Below are 19,979 nucleotides of genomic sequence, written 5' to 3' on the forward strand. Positions count from 1 at the left end.
AGTAATAGTGAATCCATGTGTGTTGTAGATTTGTTGACTTTGATGTCCTTGATGCATAATCTGCAATATAGTTCTATATTAAGTGAGAGAATATATTAGAGACAAGAGAGATTGGATAGAGAGAGAAAAAGAATTAAACAAAATATTATTCATTTTTAGAGACAGACCCAAAAAAATGCTATATCCACAATATTTTTATAACACTTTTACACCAAATTTTAAGTGACAAATTGTTGTTAGTTGTTACAAGTGGACAAAAAATGTAATTTTTGTGGTGGGTTTAAATTAGAACAAGTAACAACTTACCAGTAAGATTTGTTGTGAAAATATTGTAGTCGTGACACTTCTAATAAAAAAAACTCATATCTATACCTATCATTTATTCTATTACAACCCCCCAAAAGCTTAATTATTTTGGCCACTAACATTAATTTACCGATTCCCCATAAATCTAATGGTAAAATCATAAATCTTATAAAGTTTTGGGGCCCAATCTTGTAATCAGCTCCAAACCTCTATCATGCCTGTCTTTATTTTGTGCTAATATGATTATAACAACAAAAAGATAAAATAGTTGGTGCTCCATTATGGGCCAAATACATGATGAGCATTGAGCTTGACACTCAATGTCAATGCAACTATGTCTAACCTTCATCTAGATAAGACTATAAGATCCAAATTAGACCACAAAATGCGGAAGCAAAAGTTCAAATCCACGTTCCCGCCGAACAAACAGGTAAGAAATTAAGCACAAGCAGCACTATGCACGCCCAAAAAGTTGGGAGGTGGTTCAGTTGCAGAGGCATTGATTACCTTCTTCCGGAAAATTTATTTTCTTAGTTGACCAAACACCGTATATGGGTCCACGTGACTCTGCTTTTTAGTGCTAGTTTCCTACTTTACAGACTTGTTTAATAAAACCGCTTTCTTTCTATTGGCCTATAAATTTGTCTTCAATCTTTACAACAGTTACAAAGCTCTTCCTTAAACTAAAGTCATGAATTCCAATCTAACACCAATGTGGAGTTTGGTACTTCTACTTGTGTTTCTTTTCAACTCATTTACGCTTCTTTACTCATACCCTTCTCTTTATTACCTCTCTATTACTCAATCCAAACACCATGGTAGTCATGACTACAGCAATCACAGGAGTCCACCAATTATATCAAAGTTTATATACCCACCACCTCCACATTTTGTGCCCCCTAGATTTCCACCACCACCTCCACCACCATCATCTTTCTACTTCTACTCTCCACCACCACCATCATCGTTCTACTTCTACTCTCCCCCACCACCATCATCTTTCTACTTCTACTCTCCACCACCACCATCATCGTTCTACTTCTACTCTCCTCCACCACCATCATCGTTCTACTTCTATTCTCCACCACCACCTAGTCCTAGGCCTCCCTACTCTCCAAAACACTCACAGCCTTTGCATGCACCACCTCCACCAAGGCATCGGCTTTCATGATTGAGTTAACACAGAGAGTAGAGAGTGATTCATGATGTAAAAGTACATGATCAAAGTGATTTTCTTTTCTTTTCCAATCAATAGGCTATCCGAGGGCTAAAGAATGAGGGGTCTGCACTCTGCAGGTGCACTATCAGGTAGCTAGATGGGTTAAGTCTGATTTTAGTCATAGAGTCTTAGTGAGTTCAGACCATAGAAAGCAACAGTTTTCAAACCAATTGAACATCAAGCCATTGCTCATGAAAGTTTGAACTCAGGATTTACCTTCTATTAAGATGTACACTAATTTGGGTGGTTGCCAAAGTGTATCTAATCATCCTTTTTTTTTTTTTTGGGGGGGAATGAGTATCTAATCATCTAATTGTTCTTTATACTGCATCAAAATCAGCATTATCTTAATCTTACACTAGCCAAATGAAAGTGCTTAAAAACTTTTCGTTTTCCTTTAAATTCCATTGTGTAAATTGTAATAATATTTCTCATCAAAATAAATAATTGTTTGAATGTGATTTGAAAGTTTGGATAGATATAACTATGTATAAAATTTGGGGTATGAAGCAAAGTTTTGAATTCATTTCGGATGAATTATTAAAACAGGCTATTTTAGTATCGGTGTATACATGTATACTATTTCAGGAAGGCTCATTAAGTCTCAAACAAAATTAATCAAGCCAAATGCTCACAAAATCCCATACATTTGATAATTACAAAAGGAACCAAACAATTGCTATAGGGCTCTTGACAAATCTCAAACATAATTAAACTAACAAAAAACGTTCAATAAAATCTCATAAAAGTGGGAACTGGGGACTTTTTTTAAAAAATATTATAAGAAAGTCATTAAAGCGACTTTGGTCTAGAATACATGTTTTGCTCAAAACATCTAAATTTCACCATAATGGATACGTGTTAGAATTTTGATTGAAATTGTATACGAGATTTAGTGCACTGATTTACGTATCGGAATAGAATATTTTTGAAGGAACAGGACGAAATTTAAAATATGTGAAGTTTGATATATTAAGATTTTTTTAATTGACTTTTTTTTTTTTTACCTCTCATCTATTTATTTGATAGTTGACCAATTTCAAACTCAAAACATCGCCTTTAGAATGAGTGCTAATAGATTTTAGATGAAAATTGGGCTTGCATCGATCAAGATTTTATGAAATCAAATAATTTACCAATTCTAACTTATATTTGGTGAAGCACAGGAAATTTTGACCTGATCAAATGATGCAAGTTTGGTGCAAGAAGAGTCATTAGAAAGTTTGTACTTTGTAGCACAAGGATCAATTAGATGGTCACAGTCATGAAAATTGCGAGAGACAAACCTAATAAACTCACATAAACTGGAAAACTTAGAAACATGGATGAGCGGTCATTTGAAGTGCAACTATGGCGCAGGCACACCAAAAGAAGAAGAAGAAGATATTAATTGGGCCCAATTAATTAGTTTGGGTACTATTCATTGTTTTAATTTTAATCCTAATCAGTTTCTATAGTTCTGATCTGCAGGAGGGTACTCAGTCTGGACCCAACTTATACAGAAAACTCAGGTGGGGGGTTGGGATAGTGGCCCAAGCTGGACCGTTGGTGATCAATTTCTAGCTGGGCCTACATGTATTGGCCTGCCAATTGATGATAAATGATGCTTTTGGACCTAGTAGGGGAAGAAAAAACAAAAAGAAGTGGGGGACTGAATGTTATTCAAATTTTTGATATGTAGTATTAGTTGAAATGATCATTCTAAGGACATAGTCATGATTATTTCTGCTAAATTTGCATCAGACATACAAGGATGCGGCCCACAATAGATGAAGAATAATGAAACTGTTTTTTGTTTTGGTTCTAGAAACTGTACTAAATGGCAGATTGTTACTGATTATTATTGTTGGGGCAAAAAAGTAATTTCAGTGATAGATTCAACAATATAGTGAGACAAGCTATATAAAGGACTATATGTCCTTGAAAATCTAGGCAGATAGGGCGGAGGGGGCTAACTTGGAAATAGTGTTAATGGATTAGGGGCTTTTCTAAACGTTTGGGGTACCATGTCAAGTTATATGGCTGAGCTTTGGGCCATAAGAGATGGACTTCTTCTAGCTCCAGACTTAGGGTCTCCAACTTGTGTATAGAACTCTACGTATTGGCTGTAGTTCATCTTATGAAGTGTACTGTTGCTAATCAATTGATGGAGCATTTGCTCACTGATTGCATGAACCTTTTGAAAGTTCTCTATATTGGACTCGAATTGAGTATATTTACATAGCTAATCAGTGTGTAGATGAACTTGTTAAATTAGGTTCAAGTCTTTAGTGTACCTTTGTTTTATATGATAACCCACCAACTGTGATGGATAATTTGTTGGCTCTTGTTAAGGCAAAAAATGTTTGTAGTAGACTTTTTTCCATCTGATTGTGTGTGTGTGTGTGTGTGTGTTTTTTTTTATTTTTTATTTTTATTTTTATTTTTTATGCCATTCCATCTAATTATGTAGAATCCCTTTTCTACCCAAAAAGAAAAAGAAAAAAAGTAGGCCAGTACTCTAGAAAAATGATATCATCCTATTCTCCGATTTATGAGCTAGCTTAAGATGAGAAGAAGTTATTCAACATTATTTAGATCATTCATTTTGAGATGGGTTTTGAATTATGTTTAAGGGATCCCATCTACTCAATTATAATATCAAGACAAATTACATTATATATATATAGAGGATAATTGGGGCTGAAGTATAAAAACATGATCTTGTTATTATTTTCCTACTTTAAACTGAAAAATTGTGTATATTACTATATTGTGCTTGACAACACACCCACGTGCAGCCACATTCATCTACCTAATAGATGATGGGTGCAGCGTAATAAGCTAATTAATATTGCTTGCTTCGTCTTTTTTGCTATTAATAAAAGGCCTCCTAATAGGTCGGTTTAAAAAAAAAAAAAAAAATCATTGCATGTTTTATTATCTCTTCTTCTTCTTTTTTTTCTTTCTTTTTTTTTGAGATGAACGATAGAAATTGCATGCTTTGTTATCAACTTCTAATCCTTCACATGGTTTTGGTCCAACTTACATCGACGTTGATGTTACCTCGATGTTGGTCTAATGAAATCTCTCAATTAGAGTGGTCTCAATCGATTTTGTTTTTTTTTTTTTTTTGAACCATCGATCGATTTTTGTTATCAATACTAAATTGAGATTCTTTTTTTGATACAAGCATATACTGAATTATTCATCGAACTAGAAACAATTCATGTACCAAAAGCTTAGACGATGTACATGTGATTGCTTTAATCACTCCCACTCCCAGGAAATTTCTTTTTCACATCCTTAACTTGTCCTTCCAACCATGCAAAACAAACATGTCCTAGACAACAAGGCCAATATTCCTTCTTCTTCCACTTTTTGCGTAGACATGACTGCAAATTTGTCATACATATCGATCAAGACCACTACTTGCAATCGTAGGCAAGTACTTTTAGGCATTATCAAACTCTTTAGACACCTAGAATTGCCTCTTATCCACCATTGTCATTCGTCCATATGTGATTCCCTTGTCGTTACATTGGCTATCTCTGCATGATTGAGTAGCCCATGATGTCAATGACTCAGTGTAGCAAGAAGAACATGCGTACACAAAGGATTTAAGTTCTTCTGGTCAAAGATTCATTGTCGATGCCACCAATGTGGCATGTGTCTTTTTGTTCAATCAATTAGGCACTAAATGAGCTATCTTTTTCAGCTTCCTTTTTTAATTGTACACTTTTATAGTGAATTGCTAAGTTAACCAATACCCAGATGTTAAATTGTCTTGAAAATCTGATATTAACAAAAAGATCAAGTTTGGTCAAAGATTCATTTCTTCCTCAATTTGTTTACTCAATTAAAGCAGCTTTTGGTTGTGTTCCTTTCCTCATATTTGGGCTAATGGAGCTTTTAGTCCCACATTGTAACATTATTATATAATAAGTTAGCCATTCTTTGTTCCGAAAAGGTTTTGAAGTTGATGAATGAAAAGATTAAAGGGACAAATCAAGTTTGAAACTTGAAAGGATTGGCCATTCCGATCCAACTCTGTTGGAACTTCGTTTTCTCAATACTATCCTTTCTTTTATGTTGTAGCTTTACAGCTATTCTTCCTGCTTTGAACCATGGAAATTCTCTTAAATCACTTTGTTATTGTAGTCATATTAAAGAGGACAACGCCTATTGCAGTCAAAGTTTCAACTGATTTAATCGCAACATATATTCAACAAGGCAAAAGGTGAAAGATAAAATCAGCCGAGTTGCATATTTTTTGAATTTTGCCTTGATCCATGGTTAATGGGGAACTTTACTCTCGTTGTATATTCAGAATTGATGATAATCACCATAAATGATTATAATTATGGCTCGTATCATAGAAACAGTACATTAGGGGACACAAATATTCAGAAATTTTTTCAAGACTTGATCACAATTTTTGCTACATCTGTTTACATGGTAAGCTGTGAGTAGTAAAGAAAAAATGATGGTCTATGTAAAAGTGACAAGTAGTCAATCATAATTTGCCACATAGGGTAGTTGTGGCAAAAGCTATGGAATTTTATGTGGTACTAGAATTACTCTTTGATACATAGTCCAAATAGTATAAGTGGTTTGGCCTACTACCAATGTGAAATTGATTTTACTTCAATTACAATTTAACACCTTCACAATGTGAAAAGGTTGTGAAGAAAGTTATGCCTAGAGCATTACTAATTTACTATTTATTTACTCTTACGAGAAAGAGTATCATGAGTTCCCAAAGTCCGGTTTATCAAAAAGCTTCAGACTGCGGTTCTTTGTTTTGGGAAAGAATGTCAAAAGTTTTAATTTTGATTGCAACCATGTTGGAGAATGACTTGATAAATATCCATTTCATTATGAAAAGAGAAGATAAATATCCATTACAAGCAAAGTGGTTCAATTATTGAGTTTTAGTGTTTATTAACCCTTTTTTTTAAATGGTTGCATGACTTCTCAATTTTCCTAACATTGGATGGTAGCTCTGGACATTCCTATGATGTCTGAGACAATTTCAAGAAGCACAACTGCCCATGCCAGGCACACAGATGGGCATAGTCTTAATTTGGTGCACCAATAGAAATTCATTTTGACTGTGGGATTACTCGTCAAATACAACTACAATTACAGTCAAAAGCCTCATCACTTAATAAAAATTAAAAAAAAAAAAAATCAATTTCCTCTCTCTCTCTCTCTCTCTCTCTCTCTCTCTCTCTTTTTTTTTTTTTTTTTTTTTTTACAATTTCCTCTCTCTCTCTCTCTCTCTCTCTCTCTCTCTCTCTTTTTTTTTTTTTTTTTTTACATTGATAGTTGGGAGTGAAGGGATTTATACCATGACTGTCTCCCTTGAAAATATCAAGAGGTGCCAACTAATTAAGTTATAAGGCTCTTTGCCAAATTCCCTTTATTCACTCATTGTAAAAAAAAAAAAAAAAAATGATATGTCTACAACATTTTTACAATATTTTTACAATAAATCATAAGTGGTAAGTTATTACTGGTTGTTATTGTTGGGGCAAAAAAGTAATCTTAGTGTTAGTTTCAAATTTGAACCAATAACAACTAACCATCTGTGATTTGTTGTAAAAATATTGTAAAATTGTTGTAGACGTAACATCTCTCTTTAATTTTATTTTAAATTGTTACAACAAGTGAAAAATGGGAGATTTGAATCCTAGTTCTCTTCATAAGGAAGACTAGACAATTTTGCTAAAAAAATTACAAAGTTTTAAGCAATTGCTTGTAGTTAAAGGTTAGGGATTAATAGTGTATTTTGACTTTTGTTTTTTTTAAGGTTCACGTTTCTCTTTATTTGTTATGAAACAATTTTATATTAAATACTTACATGAGACTAAATATTCATTTCTCACTAGACAAGAAATAGGAGGACTACAAACATCCAGATAAATTTTGAGTTAGTGCTCCCAAGTCCAGTTTATCAAAAAGTTGCAGACTGCAGTCATTTCTTTTAGGAAAGAATTATCAGAAGTTTTGATTTAATTTACAACCATGTTGGAGAATGACTAGATAAGAATCCATTTCAAGCTAAGTGGTTCAATAATTGTGTGTACGATCCCCTTGTTTTTTTTGGGTGGTGTTGCATGACAGCCCTACAGATTGGGGACAAGGACAGTGAAAGACGTTGTGTTAATTATCTCATTTTTCCTAGCATTGGATGGTGGTAGCTCTGGACATTCCTATGATGTTTCTGAGACAATTTCAAGTAGCCCAACTGCACATTCCTAAGATGATAATCACTATAAATGATTATAATTATGGCTCTTATCATAGAAAAAGTAAGTTAAGGGACACAAATATTTAGGAATTTTTTTTTCGTAATTTTTTTGCCATAATTGTCTACATGATAAGTTGTAAGTGGTGGAAAAAAAATTGTGTGTACATATGAAAGTGACAAGTAGCGAGTCACAGTTTGCTACGCAGGATAGTTTTAGGAAATATTATAGTATTTTATGTAATAATTGAATTACTCTTTAATTGATACATAGTCCAAAATCCAAATAGTATAAGTAGTCGGACCTACTGCCAATGTGAAATTGGTTTTGCTTCAATTCCAATTTAACACCTTCACAATGTGAAAAGGTTGTGAAGAAAGTTATGGCCTAGTGCATTACTAATTTACTATTTATTTACTCTTATGAGAAAGAGTATCATGAGTTCCCAAAGTCCTGTTTATCAAAAAGCTTCAGCAGTTCTTAGTTTTGGGAAAGTCAAAGTAGTACAAATCAGCAAGGAAGAAAACAGATCAACAAGGAAGAAAAGAAGAAAGGAGCTGAAATAAGCTATGATGCACGGACACGGCAAAATGGGCGCCGCACCCACATCCGATGTGGCGATGTGCGAGCGACGCCGCTGCCCGCGCGTTGGTGCTGCGTCTTATTTTTTTTATTTTTTTATTTATTTTTAATACGGATTCACACCGACTCGGCTTCGATTCGCAAATCGAGTTGTATCGGCCGAATCGGATCGTATAGGTCGGCGGTCGAAAATGGCCTTGAATCATGCCAGAACAGCCGAAATCGGCTTTGAATGAGGCTCAAACATCCTAAATCTGTCATTCCTCAATTTTATTTTGAATATTTGTTACTTCTTTTGTGTTTTCTTTTTTGTTTTGTGTTTTTTGCCTTCTTATTTCTTTGTTTTGTGAACCAATGACATATAATGTGTTTTTTAAGAATATTTTAATAGTAAAAATATAAATAAAAATATTTTTAATAATTTTTTAATCACTGCACTCCGCCGCATCCGCATCCGAATCTAGAAACGCACCCGTGCTTCATAGGAAATAAGACAGTTAGGCATTAAACGGCTGTAGCACAATTTATTGTTTAGTTGCTGTGATTAAACTGCAAGTAGTTTAGTAATGTATTTATGTGTTAATTCTTCCACACATGTTGTAACTAACCGTTGCACATGCTATAACAGATTTCGCATAAGTTGGAGTTGTAGTTTATACTCTGTTTTGTATAAAGCCACTTTCATGTACAGATTCATTCAATTTGATGGAATACAAGTTTTTCTTCATTCCAAACTCTCTCTATAGCTTTTAGCTTTTCTCTCTTCCTTGAATTCTCTTTACTCTGTGCTTTCTTATAAAGAATGTCAAAAGTTTTCATTTTGATTGCAACCATGTTGGAGAATGACTTGATAAATATCCATTTCATTATCAAAAGAGAAGATAAATATCCATTACAAGCAAAGTGATTCAATTATTGTGTTTTAGTGTTTATTAACCATTTTTTTAAAATGGTTGCATGACTTCTCATTTTTCCTAACATTGGATGGTAGCTCTGGACATTCCTATGATGTCTGAGACAATTTCAAGAAGCACAACTGCCCATGCCAAGCACACAGATGGGCATAGTCTTAATTTGGTGCACCAATAGAAATTCATTTTGGCTGTGGGATTACTGGCCAAATACAACTACAATCATGGTCAAAAGCCTTATAACTTAATAACAATTTTTTTTCTTCTTCGAATTCCTTCTTCTTCTTTTTTTCTTTTTTTTTTTCTCTCTATACATTGATAGTTGGGAGTGAAGGAATTTATACCCTGAATGTCTCTCTTAGAAATATCAAGAGGTGCCAACTACTTAAGTTATAAGGCTCTTTGCCAAATTCTCTTTATTCACTCATTGTAAAGATTTAAAAAAAAAAAAAAAAAAAAAAAAGTTCAGATGTAAATATCTAACTAAAAATATTCTTGTCAATTAAATTTATAGCCAAACATTCTCGTTTTAGAGGTCTAAATAAAGAAATCATTTTAAATTTGTTAGGATTAAAAACAATCTCTTTAAACTTGAAGACTAAAATTGCTTGTGATGTTTTATTTTATTTTATTTTAAATTGTTACAAAAAGTGGGAAAAGGGTGACTAGACAATTTTGCTAAAAAAATTACAAGGTTTTAGGCAATTGTTTGTAGATAAAGTTTAGGGATTAATAGTGTATTTTGACTTTTGTTTTTTAAAGGTTCACGTTTCTCTTTATTTGTTATGAAACAATTTTATACTTAAATACTTATATGAGACTAAATATTCATTTCTCACTAGACATGAAATAGGAGGACTACAAACATCCAGATAAATTTTGAGCCAGTGCTCCCAAGTCCAGTTTATCAAAAAGTTGCAGACTGCAGTCATTTGTTTTGGGAAAGAATTATCAGAAGTTTTGATTTAATTTACAACCATGTTGGAGAATGACTAGATAAGAATCCATTTCAAGCTAAGTGGTTCAATAATTGTGTTTATGATCCTTTGTTTTTTTTGGTGGTGTTGCATGACAGCCCTACGGATTGGGGACAAGGACAGTGAAAGACATTGTGTTATTTATCTCATTTTTCCTAGCATTGGATGGTGGTAGCTCTGGACATTCCTATGATGTGTCTGAGACAATTTCAAGTAGCCCAACTGCACATTCCTATGATGGTCTGAGACCATCTCAAGAAGCCCAACTGCCTAAGCACATAGATGGAGATGGGCATAGCCTTAATTTGTTGCACCAATAGAAACTCGTTTTGGCTGCCGGATTACTCCCCAAATACAGCTACAATTACAGTCAAAAGCATCATAACTTGATAACATTTTCCTGTTTTCTTATTCGAATTCCCCTCATTCACTCATTGTATACGGGAAAAAAAATTGAGATGTTACTAATTAAAATGATCACTTTAAACTTTAGGATCAGTTGGACTTCTTATTTAAGAAGACTAAATGTTACAACATGTGAGAGAGAGGAGATTCGAATCTTAGTTCTCCTCATAAGAAAGAATAGGCAATAGACAATGCCACTAAGTTACAAGACTTTGGACAATTGTTTGTGAGTTAAAGTTTATGGATTAACGATAAATTTTGATTTTTTTTTTTTGAAGGATCACATTTGTCTTCATTTGTTTTTGAAACAATTATGTGTTTAAATACTTATGATACTATATTTCGTTGCTCACCAGACATGAACTAGGAGGATTACCGATTACAAACATCCCAGTGAATATTGTGTTCAGAGAGCTCTAGATACACTCATTAACAACAACCAAAAAAAAATCACCAGAAAATCTTTGTTTCAAAACAAACAAAGATAATACTAAAAGAGTAAAAACTCTATGTATTGAAAGGAAAAGATGAAAAGACTATAGCATTAATCTTCTCTTTTGTATATGAGAGGGTCTACTTGTGATTGGTGGCAAAGATTGATCTAACCGGAGCATTCTTCACATTGTAAGCAGAGCCCAAATCTTCTGTCCTACTTTTCTTACTCCATTCTATACTTCACCAATAAATACTTACTACGTGATACTATTAATTAATATGATGTATATGAATCTATTCTGTTTCTAGGATATTAACGAAGTTATATATTAATTATCAACCTGTAATGGATCGAATGATTAAGAAGGTTCTTTATTTCGATTCAATAGCTTTAATGGGGCTGCTAGGAATATTGGCATCATTAAAAGGAAGTCGCACACTTGTGAGCCAAATAAGGAAGTTGCATCTGACATGATGGTATATGCATTATGCGTATCTCTAACACTATCCCAATTGTACATTACTTTTATATATGATAAAGATACAATTCCTATGGTTTAGTTCAGTTAACTTAACTAATAAAAAAACTAATAAAATCTCTTCATCGAACAAGAAATTTTTGATTCAAACCTAGCCTATACTAAAAAAGTAATTAGTTTTTAGCCTAATTATAAAGAATAATCATATGAATGTAATAAATTGAATCTATCATATCTATAAAAAAATAAAAATAAAAATAAAAATAAAAGGATACATCTTCTATGATGAGGAAATACATCAATAATTATTAGAAAAGTTAAGATGATATTCTTTAGAGATTTAAATTCCCTCATTCAATTTTTATGATTCAGTAAGCTCAGTTAGTAAAATTTATTGTCATTGAACAAAAGATTTGAGATTCGAACTTATCCTACACCAAAAAGTAATTATTGTTTTTATCTCAAAATTGAGAACAATTAAGCGGATGCCATAAGTTAAATTTATCATATACATCTCAATAATGATGAGGAAATATACCAATAATTGGTTAGAAAAATTAAGATGATATTCTTAAGAGATTTGAATTCCATCATATCTAATGTCGGCATCGTTGTTATGCTGCTCGTTCTACTTGAAATTCTAGCTTGATAGGTGCCCCAATTCAGATTGCTTGTCCACTCCAACTTGATAAACAATGTCAAAACTCAAAACACCTCCACGAATATATGACCTCATTCAATTTTTATGATTCAGTAAGCTCAGTTAGTAAAATTTATTGTCATTAAACAAAAGATTTGAGATTCGAACTTATCCTACACCAAAAAGCAATTATTGTTTTTATCTCAAAATTGAGAACAATTAAGCGGATGCCATAAGTTAAATTTATCGTATACATCTCAATAATGATGAGGAAATATACCAATAATTGGTTAGAAAAATTAAGATGATATTCTTAAGAGATTTGAATTCCATCATATCTATTGTCGGCATCGTTGTTATGCTGCTCTTCTACTTGAAATTCTAGCTTGATAGGTGCCCCAATTCAGACTGGTTGTCTACTCCAACAGTCCAACTTGATAAACAATTAATGTCAAACCTCAAAACACCTCCAGGAATATGTTACCTCACAAATGTCACTTTCTTCTATGATTAAATGCCATTATGCCAACCACCTGACTCGCATATACATACATAAAACAATGAGATATAATTACGTTGCTTCCTATGCATGTACCATAAAACCTTTTATTATTGTGTTAATATTTTAAAATTCCATTACTAGATTTCACATTTTCATTCTTTTTAATATGCACATCAACTTTCTTATTAACAAGATGTTATTTACGATTCGATTTATAAATTTATATTTTACAAAAAAAACAAGTTAAAAATGTAAAGTTTTTGTAAATGAGATAGTTTTTATTTTTATTTTTTAATAAACACGAAAGGTATAAAAAATATATATATAATCTAGCAGAGATTTTGTCAAAATACACATTTCAAAGAAAATCATTGAGTGATGTGACATTCTAAAAAATTTATAACAAATGTAACTTAAACCTAATCTTATATACACATTTGATTACTTTATTCACTCTAGATGTAGACATGGCCATTCATGAGCTAACTTTCTCGATATCTAGCTCCATAATCTGACTTGTCCAATAGTTCACATCTGACTCAGAGCACATTTGAGAGAAGATTCTTTAAAAAAATGGGGCTTCAAGCATCAAAACCTGAGACTTAGCTATAAAAAATGATGCAGAGCTTCCTTAGATGCAAATTCTTAGGGTTTTTTTTTTTTTTTGTTTTTTTAATTATCAAAAGAAAGAAGAATAAAAAAAAAAGGATGCAAATTCTTGAAGTGCTATGATAGTTGCTTGCTTCATTATCCACAATTTTATCCTAGTGCCTTTCCTTCCCCACTACTGTCAAGTCAGATTACATAACATTTTTTTATTTTTGTAGTGAGTCAGATTCGGACCGCATTGCATGGTACAATTTGGGAACCTCTACTCTTCCTTTCTACTAGTCCTATAAAATATGGCCTACAATTACAAAGCAGTCACTTTCTGACCAATATTTATTAATGATTAATTACTTAAAAGAATCCATTATGTTTCATGAGGTTTTTAAAGTTGCAAAAAGTTTTTCTATATTAAAAAAAAGAAAAAAAAAGCTATTGGTTGGGTTAGGTGTAAGGTAACACAATGGCGTATTAATATTGAAAAGATGATTTGTTCTAATTTCAAAAATGCAAGAGAGGTTAATTGCTTTAGGACGTGGCGGCAGTTAAAATGTCTCTTGTAAAATTCGAGGGTTGCGTATGTCTTAGAAAGTATATACTATATAGAAGTATATATCGAGCGCTCGAATCTGTACCTAACAGTCTATAAAAGTCACAATTCTCCACGTTTAAATATATAAACTATAATTTTATTCCCATATATATATATATCTAGAGGAAATGTTAACCGATATTTTAAGAGTATTGGTTTATAAATTATTTAAAGAAATTTTTTATAAAAAAAATTATTATTTTGATAATTTTTTATATCATTCATTAAAATGGTATTAAAACTTTTTTATAATAGTTTATTATCATATGTTCTAAGGGCATCAGTTAATAAGATTCATAAACTATCATCTTGTCATAATGCTCCAACTTAAACAAAATCTAATGTTTCTTAACTTGCATATAATTTTTTTTCATTCTTATCCAAATATATATATATATATACACATACTATTCATTATAATGATTAGGCATAAGACACCTCATGTACCAACCATTCATATATATGTGTGTGTGGGGGGCATAGATATAGTGTGCAAAAAAACTTGGCACTCTTGCCAAATTACTAGGAAAAAATAAAATAAAAAACTGTCCATTCCTTTAGGCTATGCCATTATTTATTACGTAATAGTGTATCCACGATATATTAACAACTTTATTTGAAAAGACAAATACTGTTTGTCATGAGCTAGGCAAGTTGGCCTTTGAAAAATGCTTTTGCTGGTTATTATTATATGCCTATTGATTTTTTTGTTTTTATTTGTTTTGTTGTTGTTGTTGTTGTTGAGCAAAATTGATGTATTTCATCTACGCTTTGCTCCAAGCTCCGGAAAAAGTTGGGTGTACTGCTTTGTAATTTGATTTCTGTTTCTGATGGTTAATAAATTATTTCCTTTTAACAAAAAAGAATAAAAAACTTATTTTTAAAAACCCTATTAAACATTGTATTTTGGTAAAATACAAGTAACAATACCTTTAAGATTTAGGCTAATATCAGTTAAGTTCAAAACATTTCAAAACTGACCAATTTAACTATTACTCATTTTTCTTGTTCCTTTCACGATGATTAAGAACCAAATTCATCAGTTTTGAATTATTATAAACCCAGCTAGCATTGGACCAAAACCCAGGATTACTAAAGTCATGAAAGTTTAGTGTAATGGTCTTCCATGAGGTTTATGCCGGCATAATTATCCATGGTGGCAATGTAGTAAGTTGATGCTGACCAGGCTCTGCAAGCTCTTTTTACTTACTATTTTGTTTTTTGCAACATCTATCTCCATGATTTTTTTTTTTCTTTCTATTTTCACTTGAGACAGTCTCTTGCATTGGGAGAATCAGTGCGTCACAAATGAAGAAAGCTAATGCACCCAATAATTGCAACAAAGGAATTTAAAGTAAACAATGATAGTCGGACAAAATCGCATTAAAATCACATAGGTGTTTCTAAGCAAACCTAACATATTTTACCTGGAGTGGAGATTATAGCATTGGCACTTAGTAATATACGTCGGTGTGCATTTATTTATTTATTTTAATAACTAGAGGAAAAAACTTCAGTATAGTATCTTAGGTGTTGTTTTTTAAGCTTTTCCTCTTAAAATTCAATCACATGGCTTTTTTCTCATGGAATAGAAGTGTATTAATTATGTAGTCACATAACTGAATTTTAAGAGGTAAACCTAAGAAACAATACTTAAGTACTGTACCTAAGTTTTATCCATAACTAAAATAGATGTGATGAGATTTAGACCTTAATTTTCCTCGTAAAAAGAAACAGACAATACTATTGAGTTATAAAACTCTTGATATATCATACGTAAGAATTAAGACTTAGAACTACAATTTTAAGGGAGTTATCACATTTTGCTTAAATTATGCCACGATTTCCTCTTAATTTTTTTAGAGTTACTCACTTTCGAGAGAGAGAGAGAGAGAGAGAGAGAGAGAGAGAGAGAGAGAGAGAGAGAGAGAGAGAGAGAGAGAGAGAGAGAGAGAGAGAGAGAGAGAGGGCACGATGCTTGAACCATGGAAAATAATAGTCTAGATTTGAAATGGAACCATTTGATGCTGACTTAATCAAGTTTACTCTAGAGAAAATATAATAGTCTAAAAAACTTTTTTCTGACGTGTTTGGTTTTTAATCTTTGACTGTTTGAATTCTTAATCAATTAAATTTCAAAGTTGGACTTGGGTAAGTCTAGTTCAAGAAATCTTGAAACTTTTTTTTTTTTTTTTTTGAGAGATAAGAAATCTTCAAACTTTAATGTAAGTTTAATAGGAAGAAAATAACCTGCATGATCATTACAATTCTGAAAATAACTTTAGAAGTGACCTATTACAATTCTAATATTAAGTACAATGTCCAGTGAGATCAAAATTCTTAATTTTTATGTGATACTTTAAAATTTTCATAAAATTTAGTAATCAAGATATCTTAGAATTCTTAAACTCACACAATATTAAATAATTAATCAATCATATATACACCAATAATAAATTTGAAAATTTCACTTCCTCGCTCGCATTACGTACACACTCATACACGGTGTAGCAAATATGGTTTACACCTAGCCAATACTCATGTTGTTCAATCATTTTCAGGCGTGCAATGCTCAGCGAAGTGCATGTACTCCAAATCTTCAACCAAAGTGGTAAGGGGAATTTTTAATTGGAAAAATAAAAGAAGTTGTTGATCTCCAAAGACTCGTCAGCGATATTATGCATACTGAAGACATCACGCAAAATGAAACCGTCAGTCTCTAAGCTGAAGACTTCACGCAAGATGAAGCTGTTAGTCTCTAAGCTGACGACTTCACATAAGATGAAGCCGTTAAGCTGATGATTTCATCTTACGACCTGATGGCATCTACACCCAGACGAAATGAAAAGCTGACGGGGAGAAAGCAAAAGAGTAAGCTGAAGACAGTAAGCTGAAGATAGCTGAAGGCAATAAGCTGAAAATAGTAAACTGAAGGCAGTAAGCTGAAGACAGTAAGCTGAAGGCAGTAAGCTAAAAACAGTAAGCCGAAGGCAGTAAGTTGAAGATAGTAAGCATAAAAGGAAGCTGACGAGAACAAGCTGAAGAGGGTAAGCAAACCTCCATCGGGATCCATTAGTAAGTAACAATGTTAGGGAGTCTACGAAGCTCACCGCATAGCTGACGAGTTGACCTTAGGCAATGAAGATGGGTAGCCGACGCTAATAAAGCTGAAAGGAGTAGGCGAAGCTGACTATCCTAACGTGGTTTGTCTTGATCACCACGCACGAGTATATAAGGAAATGTCTTGTATCCCACGATTAGTGTTAGTCTCCTACAAGGAAAGGATTCCGCAATATACGCTCATAAAGATTCCTATAAGGAAAAGACTTCTAGCACAAGGAAGAGAGGTCAACCTTCTACTACTATAAAAGCCCCAATACCCTCACAAATCAAGGTACACATAATTGACCCATCTCTAGCACTCTAGAGTTGTGAACAAGAGAATTCTCTAACTTGACCATCGGAGGATATTTGGCCGGTACCACACCAGTACTCCTCTTAAGGTTTTCAGCTTTTGTGTTGTGCAGGTTCTTGTCAAGAGCATGTGAGTACCGTGTGGCTTATTGACGATTTTTTGGCATCATCACAAAGAAACTATTATATGTGATGTCATGGATAAATATATATGCGAGCGACACAATAAAAGCTTACAACAATTTCATAACATTCTCAAATTGGTATTAAAAAAGTTATAAATTGCACATTGTGGTGTGCCCATGTTTGAGGTGATAAATTAATGGATTTTACTTACAGATGTCCTTAGAGCATCTATTAATGAACCATTTAAAAAAATTATAGAAAAATGAAAAAGTACCTAATTTTTTTACAACAATTTCAATTTTTTATAAAATGTTTTCTAAAATTGTTGATTAATAAATGTACTAAGAACACTCATTAACCTGATCTTATGTTAATTTAGGAATGTTGTGAACTTTTGTAATGTTCCTAACTTTTTTTATTTTTTATTTTTAATAATTTTATTGAATCATGGACAATATTGAAGCCATTGAGGATTGGTGCATTCTTTTTTGTGGCTGATAAATGACTGGAGGAGCTCCTCTTGCCTTGTATCACGTCATGGTCCAAACATCCCCAGATTTCAAATCCATAGTGGCTATGTAGTAAGTGGACCTCGTAGGAAAGAGGCTGCTTCTTGTCACCAACATGCCATCACTTTGTGGTACTAAAGAATCCTTCGGTTTTCATTTAAAATAGCCCAAACGAAAATCAAAGTGGGCTTACGTAGAAACATTTTAACAAAGCAAGATTTATCGAATCCAAAAAATTGAAAACTCAATTACTTTCCTTATTAGTCAACTTCTTTACCCATGCCTACCAAAATTCATGTTTCATGATTGCGACACGGTACTCTTCAATTATGATGTGTCCAAATATAAGCCTAGAATGTAACATTTTCCGTAATTATTGATATGATTTATTGTATGTGTCAACAATAACCCAAGTATAATTAACGTTACTCTATTTAGTGTAAGTCATGTTAATAATTATGAAAAATATTGTATTTTTAATGACATAGAGAAAAAAAGGTGCTGTGTCATTGCCTAATACCACTAACAAGGACCCTTAACTTTGGGAAGTTGACATAATGGTTCCGGTGTGTGCACGCCAATAGTGCCAACAATTCTTATACTGCGATCCAATGTGTTCAATTGTGGGGGTGCAAACACAGCCTATATGATGCTAAAATGTGATGGACATTCCATGAGAGGAACCCACCATTGTAGGAAATTGCGTAAGAGAAAAGTGAAAATGGGGGTAGTAGACTTCCACTAGTGTCAGCAAAATAGAATTTTTCTTATGGCATCAAATTTTTTGTGATTCCTCACGCTCCCCAATTTGTTGGAATTATCTATATTCTTATTCAGTGAATTAACAAGGATTCTCAAGTTGATTTTGTTCTTTCTTTTCTCATTCCTACCTAGATTCTTATAATATTTTCTTCGTGTTTCATTCTTCTTCTCTTTGATAGATAGATCATAGAAGGTTCTTAGCTTTTTCTTAGGGCTAGGAATCTCTGGCCCACATTTGATTTAATAATACCAGAACGGATAATGCAATGTTTTCTTATTCTTGTTAAGATCCATTAGTATGGGTGTGAAAGCTCAGTTCTTTTTTAAGGCAATTATAAATAAGTGGGAATTTCGAATGACAAGAATAATACTTTTTTTAAATTTTATAAGTAGGATAAAATTTCAAACTATAGTGTCTGTTCCATAATAATTGTTATTTAATCTTTTATCATTAGACTGAAACATCAATTAGTTTTGATTTAGATGTGATTTAAACAATAAATCTCATATTAGATAACAATAAACTTTTACTAGTTAAACTAACTTGAACCCATAAGAATAGCATTATTTATTTAAATTAAGTTGTTGTCCAAAAGATAGCTAATGACAAAAAATGATAATGAAGGCTCGTAATAGAGTCACCCGTTATTTTTGTTGTGACCATGGGATTTATATATCTTTCATTTTTTATTCATGATTTTTTTTTTATACTAATTTTATTTTACTTTTCCTTGGTGAGGAATTTTATTAGACCTTGAAATATTTTCATGTTCATTAATATCTTAATTTTTAAAAAGCAGGGAAAGAACAAAGTTTCCGGCACTGATGCATTTCTCATCTGCTTTTCTACTCGCAATGTCTAATTGTCAACGCTCTTTTTCACCTACAATTCCATCTCCTGTGATTCTAAAGAGGGCCGAAAGTTTTTATCAAAAACGAAAAGGAAGACAGGCAGGAAGAATATCTTTGATAAAAGGAAATCCACAAAAAAAAAAAAAAAAAAAAAAATCCTCTACCTTGTTATCAGTTATTCTCATGCGAACTAGCTAGGAGTCTTCGGTAGGGAAAAAAAAATATTGTACAAAAAAATATATAGAATTATCTCTTCTTGTTGTTAATAAACTTCTAGTCAAAAACAAAGTTTTGGTACTGATCTATTATGATCTCCGATGCACTGTTTTAAAATTAAGTTTCTAAAATTATAATTTATATCTATATTTATATTAATATTCATAACAATATTGCTTATTGCTTAAGGACTAAAAAATTAAAATTCAACCA

The 19,979-nt window shown here is 32.4% G+C and overlaps 1 protein-coding gene across 1 annotated transcript; it reads left to right on the forward strand.

Annotated features, from left to right (window-relative positions):
• The first annotated feature begins 1,018 nt into the window (after positions 1-1,018).
• LOC112021109 (extensin-3) lies at positions 1,019-1,477 on the forward strand. The gene has a single exon (XM_024053682.1). It carries the CDS (start codon positions 1,019-1,021, stop codon positions 1,475-1,477), a length of 459 nt encoding a protein of 152 aa, XP_023909450.1.
• The last annotated feature ends 18,502 nt before the right edge of the window (positions 1,478-19,979 follow it).

The sequence above is a fragment of the Quercus suber genome, unplaced genomic scaffold, assembly GCF_002906115.3.
Source record: "Quercus suber isolate HL8 unplaced genomic scaffold, Cork oak 2.0 scaffold_803, whole genome shotgun sequence".
Classification (NCBI taxonomy): domain Eukaryota; kingdom Viridiplantae; phylum Streptophyta; class Magnoliopsida; order Fagales; family Fagaceae; genus Quercus; species Quercus suber.